Below are 22,688 nucleotides of genomic sequence, written 5' to 3'. Positions count from 1 at the left end.
AAACGTGAGAGCGGCGAGTCAGCGACAGAACACTAAGCCAGCACAACACGAACAAAAAGGCAATGATTGCTACGGGGTCCTACTCCTGTTGAAACATGATCTCGGTGGTGGCAATGCCACTTGGGTTTTTTAAAACAAGCAGCAAAAAAAAAGAAGAAAACGAAAGACTGCCAGGGGTGTATCATTCGCAAACGCATGGCCTTCCAGATCTGAAATAGCCACTGTGGCATGGGGGGCTGCATGCCAGCGTGCGGGATTGGCTTGAGAATGCACATCGTGCCGTAGCCGCCAGTGCAGACTATCGTTTAAGTTTTATTTGGTGCTTCAAGCTGTTGGTATAATTATTAAAAAACGCTTTACCACACCTTACAAGCTGGATATCGCAGCAAACAGGTGCGATCGCAAGCGCTGCGCAAACTTATTGAAGCAATGTAATCACATTCTGAATGTGTGCGCACACAAGTGTCCGTAACTCTTTTAAAACGCGAGTGAATAAGCGCTGTGCGAACTTATTGAAGCAACACGATCACATTTTCGGTACATGCACGAAAACGGTTCGTAACTCTCTTGGAACGAGACTGAATGGTGATCGGTGTCACGGCTCCGGCGCGGCGCACCGTTAGGTGTATCGAATATGTCGACGTACAAATGTTCGATATATTCGCACTTGTGCCCTATACTTTTACATCTGTTCTTCAAGGGAATTTTTCAGCTGTTTGATATAGCCAATATATAGATATATCCAAGCTCGATATACCCGGCACCGACTGTACTAGAAATCTTGACATGTTCTCTTTGTGCTACCATTTGGTTTGCAGATCACCGGAACAGGTGCTGCAGGGGGCCGTCTGGCACAGCGCAAGGCTGCGTTTGAGGAAATCAAAAAGGCAGCTAGCTGTGTCGGGGCCACGCTGCACGAGCTGCCCTTTAAGAAGCTAGATTTTGGGGAGTCCGCCGGACTGGACCTGTTCTACAACGCAGACGTTGCCCTCATCGATATCTCCGTAAAGGTAGGCGCTCCAACTTTTTGTTGGGCTAGTTGGCACATGTTTTACAGAAGGAATGAAACTTAAACGAGACGAACACAAGAAGGAACATAGACGAATGCCGAGCGCATCTCTCTTCTTGTGTTCATCCAGGTCGAGGCGTTCGTCCATGCCTCCTCATGTGTTGGTCCCATTTGCGTCTCATTCCTTCCGTAAAAAGTAGGTGCTCCATCACCTCTCTGCTTTCTCAGATGAGGAAACACCAAAGCATCTGAAATTGCTTGCGGTCTTAGCGTACATCTCAACTTGACCCATGGGCTGCTGTCATGGGGTTGTGGCAATAAGGATACTGAAATTTAGACAGTAAAGATCGAACACTTTATTACACAAAGCAGTGCCTGACGCAGCGGTCAGGCACTGCCTACCTGTCCAGACGGTGGAGTCGCTCTCGGTGGCTCCTCCCTCCGTAAGGGGACTTTCCAAGTCGCCCCTCAGGACCTCAATAAAGTTCATTGTCTGTACCCAGACTATCTGCCGCAGTTTGCGCAAGGTATTGTTCACACATGTGGCAGGCCAGTTATGTAAAATTAGCAGGCTTGTGTAAATAGTGAATTTTAGGTCAGAGGCGAATTCAAAACAAATAGTGATTTTAAATTTTTAATAGAATAATTTCAAATCGAATTAATATGGTGTATCTCACATATTATAAAAAATTGGCCATATGTGTCATGATCCAACTAACCGCGGTCTTTTTTTTTTTTTCAAAATGGAAACAAGGTCTGTTCAAATGCCATTATTTTTAATTCAGAGGAAGTGGAAACAACATTCAATAGCAACAGGATTTGTCTTTCGATGAAATACTAGTGATACAGTGTAAAATATGTTACGTTTTAAAATTTATTGTACTTAGTGCATGTAACCTGTGCGAACAGCTTTTAAACTTGTAAAATGATGAATCGATGTGGCGGTAATATGGTAAAGGTAACACCTTTAAGTGGGGCTTCGTGACAGTGCACATTTCTTTTGTATAGATGCTTTCACGGCTTAGCACTCATTCACTGCTGTGAAACCACCTCTACAGGAGGTTTCATGCAGACTCATATACATTTAATCGTTCACATTGAGTACTCCAAAATTTTCAACATTTTAAATCCGAATCAAAACGAATTTAAATACAGTATTATTCAATACAATATTCACACAAGCCTAGAAAACATAAAAGCAAGCGCATGTGGCTCCACTTGTTGCACTAAGTTGGTGCGGCAGGTCGAGAAAACGAAAATGGAACTAGTCCATTGTGTTGTGCAAGCAGTTGTCGTGTCTGTTGCAGCGTACCATATGTTTCTAACTCTCACAACCGGTACGTCTCCATCACAGGACCAGCGGAACCAGATCTTCTACCAACTGGGTGTGCGTGAAAGCGTTGGCATGAAGCAGAACATGATCCTCTGCAATGATCACGCTTCCGGCGAGGCATACTCTATAAAGGTAGCACTCTCCTTTCAAGAACTTTTCGCGTACCTGGGCATATTACGCGCCAAATCTGCATTTGGCTGAGGCAAGAGCACCATGCAAAACACCGCATGTTTGCTATTAATTCACAACGGCCGGCAGTGACATATCAGATAAAAGGGATGCTTTTTTTTACCTCGGTGTACGTGCATAGAGTTCGCCAAGTCATACCTGCCAAGTCTCCTTAATTGTCCAGTAGGCTCTCGGATTATTTCGACCATTTCTTCCGTGAGTACAGTTGTCGTAAAAATCTCCTGGAAATCAAAATTTCTGTGCATGCATGTGGCTTCATTCACATAAATCTGCTCCACGCTTCTCGCGAACCCACCGCATTTTATTATAAACTAAATTATGAGGCGCTCATCTCAACGTATAGTAAAATCTCAGTGATGCGAAACTGCAGCAGATACAGATTCGTTAAATTCCCCGCCATATTCCACTGTGCCATTGGGCCAAAATTTGAATGTTCTGAACACTTTTCCTAATCGCAGTGGGTAATATGAACTTTATTACTGGAACATTCGAACGAAGGCCAATCGAGAGCAGCGTGCTCAAAGCTTCGAAAGCACGCGTGCGACCAGCGCACGCACTGTTTTGTACAGTGCGTGTACTGTGGTTGTTGCCACAATTTGCTGTGGATGAAACCTCAGTCGTTCTTGACACGATCATGTATGGCGACGACATAACAGACAGAAATCGGTAAGAGTGCACGCATCCAGTGCTCAACCAGTCAAAGCAATGCTGTTTTCTGCAAGCTCTGTGGACAAAACAGCGCCAGATGCTATTATAAATAGCATAAAACGACTTAGTTTTGAAGGTACGTGCGCTGCCAGCGCATGCGGATTGAAAACGGATCTACCGTTTGCGGCAACCGCCTCGCACAAAATCGCGGTCGCGGCGACTCGATAGCAATCTACAAGCTTTGAGAGCACGCGGCTATTGAAGCAGTAGATTAAGGCAGTAAAGATGTAAAAAAAGGCTAGACGCGTTTTGGCGTTTCTGTCGAAAGAACTTAGTAACGGGCAAAGCTGTGACCTGCGCTTTTATGGCAGCCAGCTGCGCCGTACTGTCCGTTCGCGTTTGTCCCATATGCAAGTTGTTTGGCAAATATGTTTGACAAATATGTTTGACATATGCGAGTTGTTTTGACAAATAAATTTTGCTAGCTGTTTTGGTGACGCAAACTTGCGGGAGTATTTGCGCTCCCACTTTGAGTCTCTCACCTTAGTAGCAAACCCTGCCCTTGTATGTTCGGCCATCTGAAGCCATTATGTAACACCAAAACGCTGATGTTCTTGCTTGCGATTGGAACCCCCCCTTCTCCTGTTTGTTTTCTTTTGGTTAATTAAAATAAAACAAAGAATTCAGCACGACGTCCCCCCCTTGTTACAAAAATCTTTCGAATCCAGAATACTCGAACTTGGCAAGTATGCCAGGGTAAGTGAAGTTTCACACCCCACATTTCATTAATAAAAGGCATGAATTTAAGAAACAATTGCCTGAGAATATACTACTGAATGCTTTGTGAGGCAAACATTTGCAGAATAGATACAGCAGAAGCTTGTTAATTTCAAGTTAAAAGGGACAGTAAAACAGTTTCAATTAAGCAATGTTTGAATTAGCAGGCGGGCGCAACAACTAAAGGACATAGCACGACACTTCATGGGCAGAACCCAACGAAGCAACCCCTGGACTCGTTATGGCAAATTATATGTTTCTCGGCATTTATAATAGGTGATTTCTCAAGTTAAGATCATAAGAGCAAACAAATTTATTCGATCCGTCAGGAATACGTCAGGAACAATCCCCGACATCTATTCGTATGAGCGGTGAGTCTTAATGTGGAAAACATATCACTCTTGTGCGAATATTGATTTTTGTTGAATAATAAATATATATGATAATATGATAATGTTGAATAAATAAACTGGAATAGTGTATATCACATCTGCTAATAAAAAATGGGCATACTTGTGATTACCTAACTAACCTGTACAATATATTATACATCTTTTTTTAAAATTGAGACAAGGCCTGTACAAATACTATTTTTTGGGGTTTAAGGGGGGACATGGGTCTTTAAATTTTTTTTTTCTGCTTTTGGCTCAATCTTGACCAAACCTCACCATCTTGGACAGTTTTTCATGCTGATTTCAAATATGTAATTGTTTCTGAAATAGCTTCAGTGGATAAAAAGATATTAACATCTGTAATTTAAATAATTATGCACTTCATTGGGGGCTTTTTGGCAACCTAATCAAGCCAGATCCAAAAAATAAATGCATAGCCCCAATGCTGAGGGCTTTCTGTATGGGGTGATGCTATTTTTATTAATCTTTAGGCATTATATAGATAAGAAAACAGACCAGCACTTACAATGGATATTCTGTTCAATTTTCGCTCTTTACTATCCATAATTGTAATTAACAGTATGCTTCTAGAGTAATCAAAATAGCATCACCCCATAGGTAATGTTATTACAAATAAAACGATACCAAGTTTGTCATTCTCAATCAACAGTAACATATAAGATAAACCCCTAAGGTTTAGTGTGGTGCACAAAAACATCGAACTGAGAAAAACGCATTTAAAGTTTCTAATAACTGTAACTTTTGCTAAAGTGGAGCTAGAGCAATAAAAATGGCACCGTTGTATAGCTCTACATTATGTGAGTATGGCTGTACCAAATGTGTCAATGCACCTTCCCAAAATATTTGCCACAGCTCATTTAAAAACTGTGTACTGGCCGTTGAATCAGTATAAGGAACCTAGTCTACAACTTTGTGGCTGTTCTAGTGCACTGAAAACCAAAGGAAGACACATGTTATATATAAAAACATGGCCCTTTTATACATAAAACACTATTTCAAGTAAAACACACATTTTTGTCCCAGATATCCTTACAATTCTACAGCATGCCAGGGCTGTATGCAGTGTCTCTTGCAGGCTTATGTCGCTTTGCAAGTGTTGCCTTTGTTGAACTGCTCTGCAGGTGCTCCCTCCGCAATTTGTGAAGCCTGGTTTTATCCTTTTCAAGGCTACGACGCATGAAGAGATTTCCTGCACTGTAGCCTAGCTTCTCAGCAATTGCTTCATTGCTCTTCGTGGCCCCCTGATTAAAGCGGCTGATGGCTTCAGCCACTGCTCTTTCTACGCTGCGCAGTGAGGCATGTTTGTCTTGGGGACTTGTTGCCAAATTGTAGCGTGTAAGCTCTCACTAGGATTCTGGCACTAACAGGCACTTGCGCCGGCGAGTCGTCGTCTGAATGTGCTGCCTCCGCACATTCAGACGGGGGGGCTCGCCGGCGCGCGCGCGCTCTAGCCAATCAGCGGTCCGGCAGACGGCTTCGCAAAACGGGGGAGGGCAGTCGTTGGGTTGGAGCTACGCCATTTTGAGAGCCCGCAAAACGCGCACAAAGGAACCAGCTTCAAAACAAGCCCAAGATGGCGCCAATCCGCCGGCTGCTTCGCTGGCGGCGCGCGCGGGAAGTTCGAACAAATTTTCTGTTTTGCGGGTTGTTTTGCGACTCCCGTGATGGTTTGAAAATAGATTTTAACCTATTTTTTTATCGAATTTAGCGTTAATAATTTGAGGAGAGGTGATTATAGGTTCAAAGATTCGAAAAATGCTTTTTTCTCAAAATCGATTTTTTGGCCATTTTTTACTTTTCTAAGACCCGCGTCCCCCCTTAAAGCAAGTAGAAACAACTTTGAATAGTAGCAGGATTTGAGTTTTGGTAGAATGCAAGTGATAACCTTTAAAAAAACATGTTACACTTTCATATTTACTATACCCAGAGCATATAAGTAGGTATACAAAGCTTAGTATTAAAGGTATTAAACGCAAAAAAAATTAATTGGTTCATTTAACCTTGATGTGGGGCTTCGTGGCAGTGCAGATTTTTGTAGCTGTTTTCACAATTAAGCACTACGTCACTGCAGTGAAACCACCTTTACGGGGTTACACGTGAGCTAATATACATCTATTAATTCATTTCGAATACTTTGAAACTTTCAGTAACTTAAGTTCTAATCATAGCGAATTTGAATACTGTGATCTTTGTTCAAATATCCAAAGCATTTGAATATTCACACAATTCTAGTATTTATGCTTTAAGACACAATTATTTACATGACAAAGTTAACACAATCATAAATAAGATTGATCATTATTGCATTTGCCTGCTTTTGTTCTGTTGCTACTCCATGAGCATGGAGATGGCAAGTTGCGCCAGTTGGATTACGTTCATAATTGCAATTATGTTGAAGAGCACTTAAAACACGCGGGACAGAAGAGGCTGTAAAGTATTTTTGAGTAAATTTCACAGAGGAACCGAGCAGCACATTTCTGGAATTGCTAAACATATATTCAGGTATGTGGGTGACTTCCTCATATTTGTACAAGGTACAGATCCTTCTCGAGAGATAGTGAACGTTTTAAAAGTGTTTAATAACAGACACAATGTAAAAGACAAATTGGTATAAGAGACACCAGTGTGCCTAAATTGCAATAGGTGTTCATAAGAAAATGCGTACACGGCACCTATATCATAAGACACCTCATATAAAAGGCGAGAATTGCTGCCTGGCGTACATCTTTTATATAAAGGGGTTCAATTGTTACTGTACGTTCAAATTAACGTGTTTTTACTCTAGAACCAGGTATCAAATGTAAAGCTTTAATGCCCACCTGGTTACAGTGAAATCTCGGTATAACAAACTTCATAGAACTGCAGAAATATGTTCGTTATTTTTAGAGGTCGTTATATTGAAAGCTTGAAAATTAACCATAAATACCATTTTTTACCAACTAAAACGGCTTACCTTTACAACGGTGTGTCCTTGAACTCGTTTTTCACGAAAAAAAAAACAAATGCAAAGTAAACACCAAGAAATGCACGTTTACTCTAAAGAAGTCTGTGTCTATTTTTTTTTTTTTACGTGAGCCATTCAAACTTTGCAGCGCGAAGGCCTCCAGCTCATCCAAATTCCTGTGGTGCGATTTGGTTCTTTGGTCACAACAGCCTGCTTTTTGCCTTCCAGTTGCCAAAGAATATCTATTGTCTCACTTAGCGAAAACTGTGTCCGCTTCTTTGTCACAAGGAGAGATGAACTCATTTGTAGTGTCACCGAAAAGAGATGAAAACGACTGAAAAAACAAGGCCTCCAAAGAAAAACCCGAAGCGGCATGGCTGTCATCGCCTCTTTCGAAGAAAAAAAAGTGCTAAAAAAGAAAATTCCTTGCGTTTCATTTTCTGCTCTCTCGCTGCCTCAGGTTTTCTGCGCCCATGCTTTCTGCTCCGCAACTGCCACTCTGCCTCGCTGACCTTGCCCTCCCATGTAGCCCTCGCTTCTGTGCTCGCTTGCTTCAGCGTCAGCGTTTCAACAAAAAGAAAGAAAAAAAAGTAGCTGTTTCGTTTTTTGGGTTCATTTGACACAGAACGTGACACAGAACATAAGCTTGTAGTACTGAGGCGTTGTTAATATAATGTGGAACTAAATTAACGCTCGTTATTCTGAAAAGTGTGGTATTCTAAAGTACATAGTAGTGAAATAATTTTACATTAAAACTATTAGCAATGGGCGCAGGATTCTTTAAGGGCTCGTTAATCTGAAAAGTTCGTTAATGTGGGGTTCGTTCTACCGAGATTTCACTGTAGTGCCCGCTTGTCTAACTTTGACAGACTTCTTGATTCCCTCACAGGGTGCTTTGTTTTGCTTCCTTGACTCGTGGACATGTTAAGTTGTTATTTGACTGCAGATTGCCTGCCCGAGCTACCCACTAACAACTTACAAGGTGAACGAAGCTGGTGTCTGCGTCGTGACTGAAACACTCGGGATGGCCATTGTTTCTGAGGAAACGGTGGAGTCCAAGCAGACCCTTTTTGCCAAGCTCAAAAGGTTCCTCCAAGATGTTGAAGTACAAACCAAGTGAGTTTATGCCGTATTGACACAGTATACGCTCTAATCTCATTATAATAGACTTGCATCTTACGAGTAAATAAGTTCGTTGCATCCGAAAATTCGGTATACATGTTATTCCTTACACTGTATCTATTTCAAGACTATTTTCAATTTACTTCGTTATTACCGATGTTTTGTTATATCTGTGTTCGTTATAATGAGGTTTGAGTGTAGCCCCCTAGCCTACATGCGCTGTGTAACTGTTTTTGTGTAGGATCTCATTGAACTGAACCTAAGGGGACAGAGAAAATGTTTCCTCTTGAATAGGTGCATTGTTCATCTCTATAGATGGACTAATATCAGTAAAGTGGTCAATATGAAGGCAACCGAATAAAGCCGGTCGTTCTGTTTAGAGGCACTTTAACTTTGCAAGCGATTTATCTTTGAAAGGATTCTGTTGTGACTATCATTAAACGGAACCTGCAGGTACCAGAAAAATATGCTATGTTTACTGAAAAATGACCATAAACAGCAGTTTCATTTAACACATTTCCATTTACTTAGTGTATACCATATACAGTCGAACATGGATATATCTAACTCGAAGGGAATCGCGAACTAGTTCGATATATGAAAAATTCGATATAAAAAAATATTCGAAAAAATACAGCCCCTGAAAACTTACCTGTAGTGGATCATCACCTACAACGGGCACAGTCAAGAATAACTAATTCTGCACACACGCTGCAACAGAATTATTCATTTGCATGAAAGAAATCTCTTATCTTGTCCTGCTTTGATTTGCAATGTTGCGGAGACGCTAGTCTCGATCTCATCAAGAGTGTCCAGGTGGGACGACCTGGTTCCCTCAGTTCCGCCTTCTCGAAGCCTGTCTTGCGGTGCAGTTGACCACTGTGTCCTTCTTACGTCGCGCCAGGTGTTGAAGATCACCGCAAAAGAAAACTTAGCGGAGATTTCTGGCCACTTCTTCATCATTCACTGCTGCATGTTTTGGATGCTGACAGCTTCGCTTTTGCCAGAAATGCTTTTGCCAACGATGTTGTAGCACAGCTTAAATCGCTGAAGTCACCCAATGTTGTCGGCGAAGTTGTTTTACCGAGTGTAGCGGCAAACCATTTTGCCTTGGCGATCAGGATCGGGCCATCCATCGGAATGTTCTTCACGAACATTTCTAAAAACCAGGTGTAAAGTGCCTTTTCTATATTCCCGAGGGCAGAAGCGCGCACATGGCAGGCTCCCGAAGTTCGCTGCTCCGCCGCCTTTGCCTTGATATCTTCTTTGTTTTTCAACAAGGTACTCAGAGTGCTCCCTGGTATCCTGAAGTCGTCCGCTACGGTCGAACATTTCTCGCCCGCCTCAACATGCTGATTAATTCAGCTTTCAACTTCGTCGCAAAGTCAAGGGTCTTGCGCTTCTTGACGCTGGCCATAGCTAGACGAAAAGTCAACAATTCAAGGAGTCAGGAGCGACTTTGCACACCATGCACGCAAAAAAAAAAAAAAAATGCCGCACATGCGGCGACGCGTGAACGGAAGCAACACTGCCCTCGCGAGGCGATGGCCACCTGCGAGGACAGCGCCTCATAAAATAGAGGAGGCGTTGGCGAGGTCAACAGTAAAAAGGGAGAGCTGTGGGTGGCTGATCAAAACTCGCAAAACAGCAACAAAACAAGCAAAAGAAAAGGCGAAAAGAGGAGAACGCCGGCGCCTTCGTTCCTGCCGACGGGTACGCAGAGGAAGAATGAGAGAGAGAGAGAAAGAGAAATTAAAAAGAAAGCCGTTCCGCAAGTTGTTGTGCAGTCCAAGCTCACTCACCCTTACCTTTTTTTCGAGCGTTTTGGGTTTTGGCGGAGGCGTGGTGCCGCGTGGAAGACGCCGGCCGCTGCGAGTGCCAAAATGCACCTTCTAAGTCGCGCAGGGAGCTGCGCTGCCGCCAATATTGCGGGGCGCGGCGAGTACTGAAGCGCACCTTCCAGCTTGCAAGGCGTTCGATATATCCGAAGGTGGGTAAAAATACTGTTCGATATAAATTTGCAAATTTCTATACTTTTACAAAGGAAATTCAGGGGGATAACTTACGAGTTCGATATACCCGAAATTCTGTATATTTGGGTTTAATATATCTGTGTTCGACTGTTTGTTTCTGTTCCTTCACATCGACTTACAAGAGTCGGCATAGAACACTCATCATGACTTCATACGACTCTTAGTTGGACATTGAAAAATACACTGTGATCGCTTAACAGGTACATCATTGTGCTGTGAGGTGCAGGATCACAAATTATGCCTTAAGGGATGCTAAAGTGTAACGGTGAATCAATTTAGACAGTGAATTGTGCAATGAAAGCTCTACTGTTATTTCTTTCACTTCACAGGTTTATTAACTGGAGAGAAAATGAACTGCGAAGGTTTATTTCATAACTTTCGTACCTCAATCTGCGTGCATGAATGTCAGCATGACTTCATGGATTTCAAATTGTTTTTCTGTATTTTGGCAGCATTGGCCCTTACGAAATTTTCTGAATCTTGGCACATTAAGTCTCTGGCCCCCTAGAAGAACAGGGTACTTAATGTTCGCTTGATTGCAGTGACGCAAAAACTTTGGCGTCGCATTTTTTTTTACTACAATGCTTTGCTGGTGGCCTGTGTGTCATTGCACGTGCATTGTTTGCTGCAGCGTGCAGCAGATAATTAATTACAAGTCCCTCATTACTGACTAGCGTCGCTTGCAATTCGAGAGAGCTCCAGAAACAAGCCGCCAGGTGGAACTATCAGCACCTAGTGTGAAACACTCGACCTCGTACGCACACAAAACGGTGACGTTCTTTCGCAAGGTCTGCATCAAAAAGTCCTTTCAAACAGGAAGTCGGACAGCAGTGTCGCGAAATTGGAAGTTCTCAATGCGTGCGCCGGCGCCACATGCCGAAGTAGTAGTCTGCTGGCAAGAACACTGCAAAGGAGTAATGGCGCCTTTAGTGTCATTATAACTTAATGTATCTAGTGCAACGTTGTGGCAAGAGGGTAACGTGGGGGTCACTGTCGAGTCGCCTCCGAGGGTGTCAGTGCCGAGAGGTGCGACGTATAGCGCTTGGTTGTAGGCGCAAACATTAAAGTTCGTTTAAAATAGCTTGCAAGTCATATTCGCTGTCGAAGTTTTGCAGATTATGTTGTGCGAACATTCACAGGAATCAATCCCACGGGCTGTTACGCCGTGAAATCTAATGTTAGTACCACTTGGGGAAAGAATTGTGTAGGCTCTAGTGGGTACTGATTTCACAGCGAGGTGGTGTAGAAACTTGAATATGTTGTCATCACCTTCATTTATTTTTTTAAGACTATCAATAAGGTGCTCATTTTGCAGCAATTCCGGCGTTGGCACCGTTGGCTGAGACCAAAAAACTAGCATTGCCATTAAGTAACAAACTCGAAAAAGATCCATATAAAATAAATACTCTGGTTCGAGTAAGGATCGAACTTAGTCCTTCTACTTGGTAAGCAGGTGTTCTAAGACAGCAATGCCATTACAGTGCAGACCACTTATAATGTAACCACTTTTTGCGCAGGACCGGTTATAATGTGGGTTTTTTTGACCACCGATATGTCGCCCATAAAATTCAATGTATAGACCGACTGTTTATTGCGTAGGCGCGGGAAGGAGAATACCGGTTATAGCGCGGAGTTTTTAGACGTGCGACCATAAAATCGGCGAACGGAGCACAGTTTCCCGGCGCGCCGGAACGTTGGGAGTGTCGGCGGGAGGGCGCACGTGGAGACCGCCGCGAAAAGTCAAACATTGCGGAGGAGAAGAGAGGGTACAGTAGGGAGGGAGTCGGGGAGACCTTGGAAGGAGGGAGCGTGTTTTCGTCACCGTGGCGACCGTGGCAGCGTCCAATTCGGGTGCGTGCTGCGGGGAGTGGGGGGAGAAGCGGTAGCATGCTTTTTTTTTTTTTCTCTCAACCTCCTTCTTTTGCCTCTTTGGATTTGCTGTGTGCGCTTCGCCGTGTCGTTGCCGTCTGAGAGCCCAGAGCACGTGTGTTGCGTAGCTCCTGTCGCCATGGCGTTGGCGGCGTCTTCAAGCGGTATGAAAAAACGCCGTGCCTTATCGCTGGAGATTAAGGAATCCGTCATAAGGGACATTGAGAGTAGCCTGAAGAAGGCGTCGGTGGCGGCGAAATACGGCGTTTCCGACACGACCGTCGGAAATCGCTTCAGTGCTTAAGCTTTGTAGAGGACGAAATTGTTCGCAGTGCTGTTCGCAAGCATCGCCAGACGAAAATAACGGCGTTCTTCCGCTGATGCCGAACTTGAGAACTTTGTTTCCGTAATGAATCTTGATTGTACTTTGATTGAACTTTGATTGTGTTGAATCTGTCTGCGAGTGAAAAGTGTAGTAAATTGCTTTTGAAAGGTGGTTTGCCCTTTTGACATAGGCAAAGGCCTAAAAAAGCATGCTTTGGTTATAACGTGGTACCGCTTATAGCGCGGATTTTCACAACTCCCGTGACTTACATTATAAGCGGTCTACACTGTACTTTGAACTTCTTTTTCTTTGATAAAAATAAACAACAAAACACTGCTTTGGGTAAAAAATCCGACATTAACATTGTGTGGTGAGAGCAATGTTTTTAATGCATGTAATACTACTTAGCAGAAGCGTAGAACGTTGCCAGGTGTCAAAACTTGTGAATTGCACAACGAGGGGGTGTTTTAAAGGCCCACCCATTACAAAGTGCTGGAACACATTTGACCCCTTAACCGTTTTGTGTTTTTTTAGAGTTTTTCTGTCTGCGAAGTTTTTGTGCCTGAAAAGGATCACTTATGGTGTAATAGGCACTTCACTGCTGCATTTGTGATAGGCATTCTAAGATAGTTTGAAACGGCCAATGTTACAAGCAGTGACGTTCGTTTTCTAGGGTCACGGTAAAGGCGTTCACTTAAAACCGAAGCTGGGCTTGTCATTGATGCACATGTGGCCCGAGTATGTTATTGCATTCTATTCTTAAAGGCTAAATTCAACGGACCTTCTAAGTTTCGGTCAATTTCCTAGCTTACCAAGAGCCTGCACATAGCAGAAGTTGTGCTTTTGGCATTGAGAAAGGGTAACGTATGATTTACCCCAAAAATCATTTTTTTCTTTAGTGTTCTTTTGACGCCTTGAAGTGCCAGTAAGCAGGCTTCTTTTTTTTTTTTTTAAACCCCAAACAAGCTTGTCAAATCGTACGGTAGACTGCGGCAATCACATTCTTTGAATATTACAGCACTGCGTGCCACGCAGACCCTCTATTTAGAAAAACTTCCCATGCCTCTTTTTTTCTGACCAATCCCCTTCGTATGCACAGTGTTGCACGCAAGCTTGACTGTGGGTATCTTGACGTATCTCTGAGCTTGTCGATTAGCCCTTTGTCCTACAAAACGGCGCATTGGTCTTGAGGTAATGCGGTTTGGCCGTGCAGTCTGCATTTTCGTTTTTCTGTGATGCCTTCTGCCGTTTTGTGGAGCCGGAGACTGCTGGGAGAAGCGGTATTGCCAGAATGAAAGCCTCAGAAATGAAGGGGCATCTCAATGCTTTACCGCCAAGGGAAGGATGTGCTCATGTGTGTGAAGCCCTACTCGGTCGTTGGCTGCGTGCTGATGACGTATCGCTGATGTCGTGTCACGTTGCTGGATCGGGCGGAGTCATGATCATGGGCCATGCCTTCCTCCCCCCTGTGGCAAAGAAAGGTGGCGAGGCCGTGCAAAAATTTGAAACCAGAGGAAACAAATTTTCTAACTCTTGTAACTTTCTTATTATAGCATGCATTCGCAAAATTCTTGCAGCAGCATGTTCACATAGCAAAAGTGCGCACATTTCTTTCCATAACAATTTTTGAACATTAAGGTTGTTTACTTGCCCTTTTACGAGGATGCGTACCTTGTAAGCTGCAGTGGTATATTGCAGTTTCAGGCTGCAGTGTTGTGTTGCGTATGGTTTAATGGACAATGTACTGTTGTGCAGAGCCCATATGAGGGAGAGGTTTCTTGTCGACCTGCGGAAAGCACGCGAGATCTACCCTGATCCTGAAGAATATGCTAAGGTAAGAAGTGTACACTTAAGGGCTTGTTTAATTTGTTAGACACAATATTAATACGATCTAACAGACAGTCATGCCAAAAAAAGTATAGGGTATCTTGTTAGAAATAATTGTTGTGTAAATGTGAAGTAAAATTGGACGAAAAGATAACTTGCAGTGGGCAGGGATCGAACCTGTGACCTTTGAACAACGCGTGCGATGCTCTACCAACTGAACTACCACGGCCGCTATCGCCCCGTCCACTTTAGAGGGTATACCTTAATTACTTGAATCTAACGCGCACCTTTTTTCCGGTTAAGCGAGTTCATAAATCGCATGCGCGTTAGAATCGAGTACAAAAAAATATGAATATGGTCATTCTATTGCCATCGGCACTTCCAAAATGGCCGCCCCTACGTGCGTCGGCATGGCGCGTCGGCCATTTCTGCCTATGTGTTTTCCATGTGCGGCACTTAATACGTGTGCTGAGGAGTTCGTCATCTTGTAGTGCATTAGCATCGACGGCATAAAAGGGCCGACTCCAAAAACTCGACGAGTGCACCACGATGCCCCTTTTAAAAGAAAAGTCATCGCGTGTGCCGAAACGGACAGAAATCGGGCCGCAACGCGGTCGTTCGGAGTTCCCGAAACGTGCGTGCGGGACTGGCGGAAACAAAAGCAGAATATTGTCGACAGCAAAGATTCACGCAAAGGCTTCAGTGGACCACAGCAGGGTCGGTTTCCACAAATTGAAGAGCTGCTCGGCGAGTATGTGATTAAGCAGTGAGCGGCACAGCGGCCCGTGACGACAGAACTGCTCCAAGTGCAGCCTATGCAGTTAGCCTTAGAAAAAGGGCTAATGCAGAGCCAGTATAAAGCGAGCAGGTGCTGGCTAACTAACTTTATGAAGAGGAAAGGCTTTTCCCTCAGAAGGCGAACGGGCATATGCCGGAAGTTCCCGGAGAAGTACGAAGAAAAGCTTCAGAGTCTTCAGAGGTTCCTCCTAAACTTGCGGCACAACAACGGCTACCTGCTTGGGCAAATCGGGAATGCCGATCAGACGCCTCTTTACTTCGACATGCCTGGCACCACAACCGTCGAGGAGAAGGGGGCGAAGCAAATTCGTGTGCTGACATCGGGCCACGGTAAAACTAGAGTGACAGCAATGCATCGTTGCACGTCAGATAGGCACGAGCTTCCCCCGCACCTCATATTTAAACGGAAGACGCTCTCAAAAGGAGTCGTTTTCCCGAGTGGTGTAATCAAGCGGGCCAACGAGAAAAATGGGTGCGCGTTGCAATCGATGTCTTAGGTTTTTTTTTTTTTTTTTTTGTCGTGGAAACCGGGCGCGCGTTACAATCGAGGGCGCGGTAGAATCGAGTAAATACGGTAAATGCGCATTAAGTGTAGGAGCGTCAGTCAGTGCCACCTGTAGCCAGGCTGCAAGTGGGCAACATTCGTTATCTGCATTTTCGGTGTAACGTGGCACGTAAACATATTACGAGTCAGCAGTAAGCCATTTTAGACACATCTGTAACGTTTCATAAATCACCATTCATTACCGTTATCTTTGTGCGAAATCAATAGTCCTTTATCATCAAAAGCTTTTTAGAAACATTTTATCAACCAGTTTGCGTTCCTATTTGTCGAAGAGGCAATTATTGAACAAGAGTCATGAATCTGTGTTATTTTCTTTTTGGACCATACTTACACTCTCGACTATCTTACCTTCACTGCAGTTGTGCATTTCCAGTTCATAAGGCCATGTTTGTAGTTGTTGCTACCATGGCCACAGTGGCCGTGCTCTTAGAAAAAGATTTTAATGTTGCCATGTTACAATGCAGTCGCTCATTATTTCTGTTCTAGCAGCAATTGAGCATCCTTATAGGTCACACTGTTGGGATAAGCCATGTCAACTGAAGCTTTTTATAGGAAACTCAAAGTGATGCATTGAAGGGCTTCGGATTTAATGCTTTAGCATAATGCTAAACCTGGCGTGTGCTAACCACCAGTACTACAGAAGAAGTTAAGTTGGTTTACAATAGCACATATGCAGGGTGCTTTGGAATGCTGAGCTGGTTAGCATCTTTGCCTAATACTGTCGAATTGCATAATAAGAAGTTGTTTTATTTACAGTTGAATCCTGCTACAACAAACGCTGCTTCAACAAAATTCCCGCTGCAACGAAAACTTGTTGGTCCTCTGTCAGCAGTCCATACGAGTCAATGCATGAATATTCTTGGCAAAACAAACATTTTTTTTTCTGCTGTTCCACTTGAACGAAAATTGACGATGTGATTCAAGGTTCGAAGATTTATAGCTTTGCAGCAAGAAGAATCTTGAACACTTCAATGCATTTTCAGAACATATAAATAAATCTACTAAGTCTAATATGCACGTTGGCACCACCAGGAACTGCAGCTGTCTACTAAGCATGGGGGCTGCCGTCGCTAGATAACGACGGCATTAAGACTGCCCTACTTTCGCCACCTGGTTGCTTCTGCAGGGATGAAAATGCTGCTTCAAATTGCTCCAAAAGAAAATTACTGCTCCAAACAGTAATTTTTGATAGTAGTTGCTCCAAACCTTCTCCAAAATCACTGAGAAAATGAGCAGGATGATGATAAACCTTTATTGAAGCTGGCTGTGTCATATAACCCCTATCCCCACCGGGCTGGTCGACATCCCTAGTCCAAGACGTCATTAGTCAAAGCCGGCACTCGAGCCCGCTGGAACAGAGTTTGCTGTTCCTCTAGTGTAGAGCTGTTGAGTAGGGTCGTCTCCCAGTCCTCAGTGGTGGGGTTGGAAATGGGGTTTAGTTTTGGGTTCATTTGGCAGGCCCAGATCATATGTTAAGTGTTGACTACTTCCCCACTGCCCACTTATTTTCGGGTTGTAATATTTGAGTATAGCTAGACAGAGCAGCGTGTTTGTCTGTAGGCGTCGTTTTCGAAAGTTCCTTCGCTGGTGCGGAATACAAGCGGCGTTGCTCGATGTAGTATTCTTTGATTTCTCGAAACCATGTTAAAGATGTGGGATGTTGAGGTCTATAAGGGCAATGCAGTGGCCATAGAATGGTACGGTCTCGAATTCGCCTAGACTTGAAGAAGGAACGACAGAAACTGATACGCAAGAAGCCAATCAATCAGCTAGCACTGAGAGGGAAAGTACAGGAATTCAGAGTGTCGCTGCAGAACAGATACTCGGCTCTTAGTGAGGAAACCAACCTTAGCGTAGATACAATGAATGATAATCTGACGAGTATCATTACGGAGTGTGCAGTGGAAGTTGGAGGCAGGGTAGTTAGACAGGGCACTGGCAAGCTTTCGCAGGAAACGAAGAACCTAATTAAGAAGCGTCAAATCATGAAAGTGTCAAGTACAACAGACAAAATAGAACTGGCAGAGCTTTCGAAGTTGATTAATAGACGTAAGGTATGCGATGTAAGAAGGTATAACATGGAGAGAATTGAACACGCTCTGAAAAATGGAGGAAGTGTCAAAGCATTGAAGAGGAAACTTGGGATAGGCAAAAGTCGGATGTATGCACTAAGGGACAAAGAAGGCAAAATAACTACCAATATGGATAGGATAGTTAAAATAGCGGAGGAGTTTTAGAGAGATCTGTACAGTAGCCGAGACAACCACGACCTTAATACTATAAGAACTAGCAGTAACCCAGATTACACCCCACCAGTAATGATAGAAGAAGTCAGAAAAGCTTTGGAGAGCATGCAAAGGGGCAAAGCTGCTGGTGAGGATCAGGTAACATCAGATCTGCTGAAAGATGGAGGACAGATTGTGTTAGAAAAACTAGCCAACCTGTTTACGAGGTGTCTCCTGACGGGAAGAGTACCAGAGTCTTGGAAGAACGCTAACATCATCTTAATACATAAGAAAGGAGATGACAAGGACTTGAAGAATTACAGGCCGATCAGCTTGCTCCCTGTAGTATACAAGCTATTTACAATGGTAATTGCTAACAGAGTAAAGAAAACATTAGAATTCAATCAACCAAAGGAACAAGCAGGATTTCGAACAGGCTACTCAACAATTGACCACATTCATACTATAAATCAGGTAATAGAGAAATGCTCCGAGTATAACCAACCACTATACATAGCCTTCATAGATTACGAGAAGGCGTTTGATTTAGTAGAAATATCATCCGTCATGCAAACACTGCGGAATCAGGGCGTAGATGAAGTATATATAAACATTCTGGAAGAAATCTACAGGGGATCAACTGCTACCATAGTGCTTCATAAAGAAAGCAACAGAATACCAATCAAGAAGGGTGTAAGGCAGGGGGACACAATTTCCCCAATGCTATTTACCGCGTGCTTACAGGAGGTTTTCAGAAGCCTAGAATGGGAACAGTTAGGGATAAGAGTCAATGGAGAATACCTTAGTAACCTGCGCTTCGCCAATGACATTGCATTGCTGAGTAACTCAGGGGACGAATTGCAACTCATGATTACGAAGTTAGACAAGGAGAGCAGAAAGGTGGGTCTTAAAATTAATCTGCAGAAAACGAAAGTAATGTACAACAACCTCGGCAAGGAGCAGCGCTTCGAGATAGGTAATAGTGCACTTGAAGTTGTAAAAGACTATGTCTACTTAGGGCAGGTAATAACCGCAGAGCCGAACCACGAGATTGAAGTAACTAGAAGAATAAGAATGGGGTGGAGCACATTCGGCAAGCACTCTCAAATTATGACAGGTAGATTGCCACTATCCCTCAAGAGGAAGGTATATAACAGCTGTAACATGCCGGTACTTAGCTACGGAGCAGAAACCTGGAGACTTACAAAGAGGGTTCAGCTTAAATTGAGGAGCCCCGCCACGGTGGTCTAGTGGCTAAGGTACTCGGCTGCTGACCCGCAGGTCGCGGGATCAAATCCCGGCTGTGGTGGCTGCATTTCCGATGGAGGCGGAAATGTTGTAGGCCCGTGTACTCAGATTTGGGTGCACGTTAAAGAACCCCAGGTGGTCAAAATTTCCGGAGCCCTCCACTACGGCGTCTCTCATAATCATATGGTGGTTTTGGGACGTTAAACCCCACAAATCAATCAATCAAGCTTAAATTGAGGACGACGCAGCGAGCAATGGAAAGAAAAATGGTAGGTGCAACCTTAAGAGACAAGAAGAGAGCAGAGTGGATTAGGGAACAAACGGGGGTTAAGGATATCATAGCTGAAATCAAGAAGAAGAAATGGACATGGGCAGGGCATGTAGCACGTAGACAGGATAACCGCTGGTCATTAAGGGTAACTGACTGGATTCCCAGAGAAGGGAAGCGGGTTAGGGGGAGACAGAAGGTTAGGTGGGCAGATGAGATTAAGAAATTTGCGGGTATAAATTGGCAGCAGCAAGCACAGGACCGGGTTAACTGGCGGAACATGGGAGAGGCCTTTGTCCTGCAGTGGACGTAGTCAGGCTGATGATGATGATGATGATGATAAGGGCAATGGGGAGCTCCCCAGGAAATAAGCATGCGGGCCGCTGCATGTGCAGCCTCGTTACCCTAGAGAATGTGATGTCCCTAGTCCATATAAGATGTTTTGGGGTAGGATCGCAGTTCCTGATGCTCAATTTTAAAAGTCTATGAGCCAACGAAGAGATTCCCCCTGCCAGATAGCTTTCGCAAGCTCTTCGAGACTGTAACTATTTGTTTTGAGTTAGGATGGGATACTGCCAATGCACTGACCACCTCCTCCGCCTGACTTGAGTTTGTGGCTTTGAAAGTAAGGCCGTCCACCTGTGTTTCTTGATGTATTACCGCCACCGTGTAGGAACTCCTAGGTGACAGCCCAGCCACATCGATGTTATAGACTCCATTACGGGAGCCAAGCAGTTTTTTGAGTGCCTCAACGCGCACTTGCCTTCTACCCTGGTGTGTCTCCCTGGACGTATTACGGGGAAGCGGGGACACCCAGAGTTTTGTTCTCCAAAGTTCAGTAATACGCTCCGCGTGTTTAATTTCGAATTCGTACCGAATCAAGAGGCGGTCCGCTAGGTGCCGCCCAGGGGCCATGTGCGTAAGACGTGTATATTGATTTGTGAGGTGGGCTTCTTGGAGCTCTTGTATAGAGTTAAAGACTCCCAATGCAGAGAGTTTCTGATTTGAAGTACTGATGGCATACCTGCCAAGTATCCCGGATTGGCCAGGAGACTCCCTGATTTTGATCGTTTTTTTTTTTTTTCCCGGTTGTACGGTTGTCATGAAAATCTCTCGGAAATTGAAATTTCTGGGCCTGATCTGGCCACCCTACCCCATTTTATGATAAATGAGGCGTTCATGTAAACGTACAGTATAATCTCAGTGATGCGAAACTGCAGCAGATACGAATTCTCAAATTCCCCAGCCAAATTTTACTATGTTCATTGGGCCTCAATTCGAATGTTCTGAACACATTTTCTAATTGCGGCGGGTGATAAGAACTTTAGTATGGAAACCGTCAAACGAAGGTTGAGAGCAGCGTACTCGAAGCTTCGGAAGTACGCGTGCGACTGGTTGGTACACTACAGTGCGTAAGATTGTCGTTGCTACAACCGCTGAGGACGAAACCGCGGTCGCTCTTGACACGATCATGTATGGCGACGATGTAACTGAGAAAACCCCCAAAGTGCGCCCTCACCCTGTCAAAGCAACGCTGCTTTCCGCAAACTCTGCGGACAAACCTGCGGCAGATGCTATCGTAGATGGCATAAAACGACTTAGTTTTGAAGGCGCGTGCGCAGCCAAGCGCATGGGGATTGTAACCGTTTTGCGGCGACGCGATACCGCGGTTGCGGCGACGCGATAGCGATCTACGAGCTCCAAGGGCACACAGCGGTAGGTTAAAAGCAGTATAAATATGTAAAAAATTGAAAAAAGGTAAAGTTTCACCGACAGGGCGAAGCAATAAATGCAACAGCAACAATTCGGAATGTAATGCTGAGAACAGCAAGCAAATCGAAACTTGCAGTGCGCTGCTCACACACAAATGATGCACGAGAACGATACTCGCAGGACGAGAGCGAACTAACAGCGTTTACCGCTCGACACGTAACGCGCTGTTTAAACAAAAACGATGCACGATACGTAATCACAGGTACAGATGAGTACAAACTGACAAGTGTCCCAGTTGTTATACCTCGCTGTGTATGCAAAGCGCACTGTTTTCGCAAAAGGGGCCTGTGCAGAGACTGAAGAGATCTTTGTAGGCCCAGCAACTAATGCTTTCGTTTCAGTGAAAGCCGAAGGCACACGATTCCCCCACCAAAGGATAAGCGCGCGTGCACAGGCATTCATTCATGGGGCAAAGTACACGTCAGAGATAAGCACGTGTCGGCGCATCTTGACGAGCTTGGCGCCAAGCATGGGCGGCTTTTTTCTTTGAGTGTTCATGTATATATATATATGTTGTTTTGTCTGAAATAGATTCTGCTAGTTGTGTTGATCCTTTGAGACTCTCACCTTGGTGAAAAACTCTACCCTCGTGTTTTCAGCCACTCCTAGCCACTATGAGACTGCAATGCTGATGTTAGCCCTTGCGATTGAGACCCCCTTTTGCCCCCTTTTGTTTTTGTTTTTGTGAAGTTTTTGTTTGTTTGTTTGTTTGTTCTTGGTTTGTTTGTTCTTGGTTGTTTGTTCTTAGAATTACGACGTGTTGAGCAGCCTCAAATTCCCGAGACCTTTCACGGGTACGTCTATAAAGACGTTGAGGACTGGTTAGCCCATCGTCATCCTACTTCAACTCTCCCTGTCACAACCCCCCCCCCCCCCTCAAATGATTCTATCTTGACTCAATTCTATCTTGACTCGCACTGCGCAGGAAGATATCGCGCATGTGCCTTTTCTTTAAAATCTATAAATTTAACGCCACCCTTAAAACGGCTCTTATCTTACCCCCTGCTCATGTTTCATTGCGCATAGATCATTCTTGCAAAGTTGGTATTCCGAAATGTCGCACTGTATTATATTCAAATTCGCTTATTCCTAGAACTACATCAGAGTGGAATCGCCTGCCACCATCCCTAGTGCTTACTAACAATATTGACCAGTTTAGGAAAAAAGTGTCTGATTACTTCACTTCTGTGTAGCTTGAACTTTTTTTTTTTTCACAGTGTTTATTTACCTTGTAATGTGTCATATGCATGCAGTTGTCAATGTTAGTTTTGTTATCTTTTCATGCAAGAGGCAATACCTGTGTAGATTTGTGTAAACTTTTG

The 22,688-nt window shown here is 44.0% G+C and overlaps 1 protein-coding gene across 10 annotated transcripts in view; it reads left to right on the top strand.

Moving 5' to 3' along the window:
* Positions 1-22,688, top strand: part of LOC142788370 (mitogen-activated protein kinase kinase kinase 15-like) — a 150,433-nt gene that overhangs the window by 16,541 nt on the left and 111,204 nt on the right. For all 10 annotated transcript variants that reach the window (XM_075884942.1, XM_075884940.1, XM_075884936.1 and 7 more), the window contains 4 exons: positions 819-1,010; positions 2,364-2,474; positions 8,260-8,429; positions 14,418-14,496. In XM_075884942.1, the coding sequence (XP_075741057.1) occupies positions 819-1,010; positions 2,364-2,474; positions 8,260-8,429; positions 14,418-14,496 (552 nt within the window). The remainder of the gene's footprint in view (positions 1-818; positions 1,011-2,363; positions 2,475-8,259; positions 8,430-14,417; positions 14,497-22,688) is intronic.

Source organism: Rhipicephalus microplus, unplaced genomic scaffold (assembly GCF_043290135.1).
Source record: "Rhipicephalus microplus isolate Deutch F79 unplaced genomic scaffold, USDA_Rmic scaffold_56, whole genome shotgun sequence".
In the NCBI taxonomy this organism is placed as follows: Eukaryota; Metazoa; Arthropoda; class Arachnida; order Ixodida; family Ixodidae; genus Rhipicephalus; species Rhipicephalus microplus.
The sequence above is the reverse complement of the archived record's forward strand: the minus strand, read 5'-3'. Positions and strand labels throughout refer to the sequence as shown.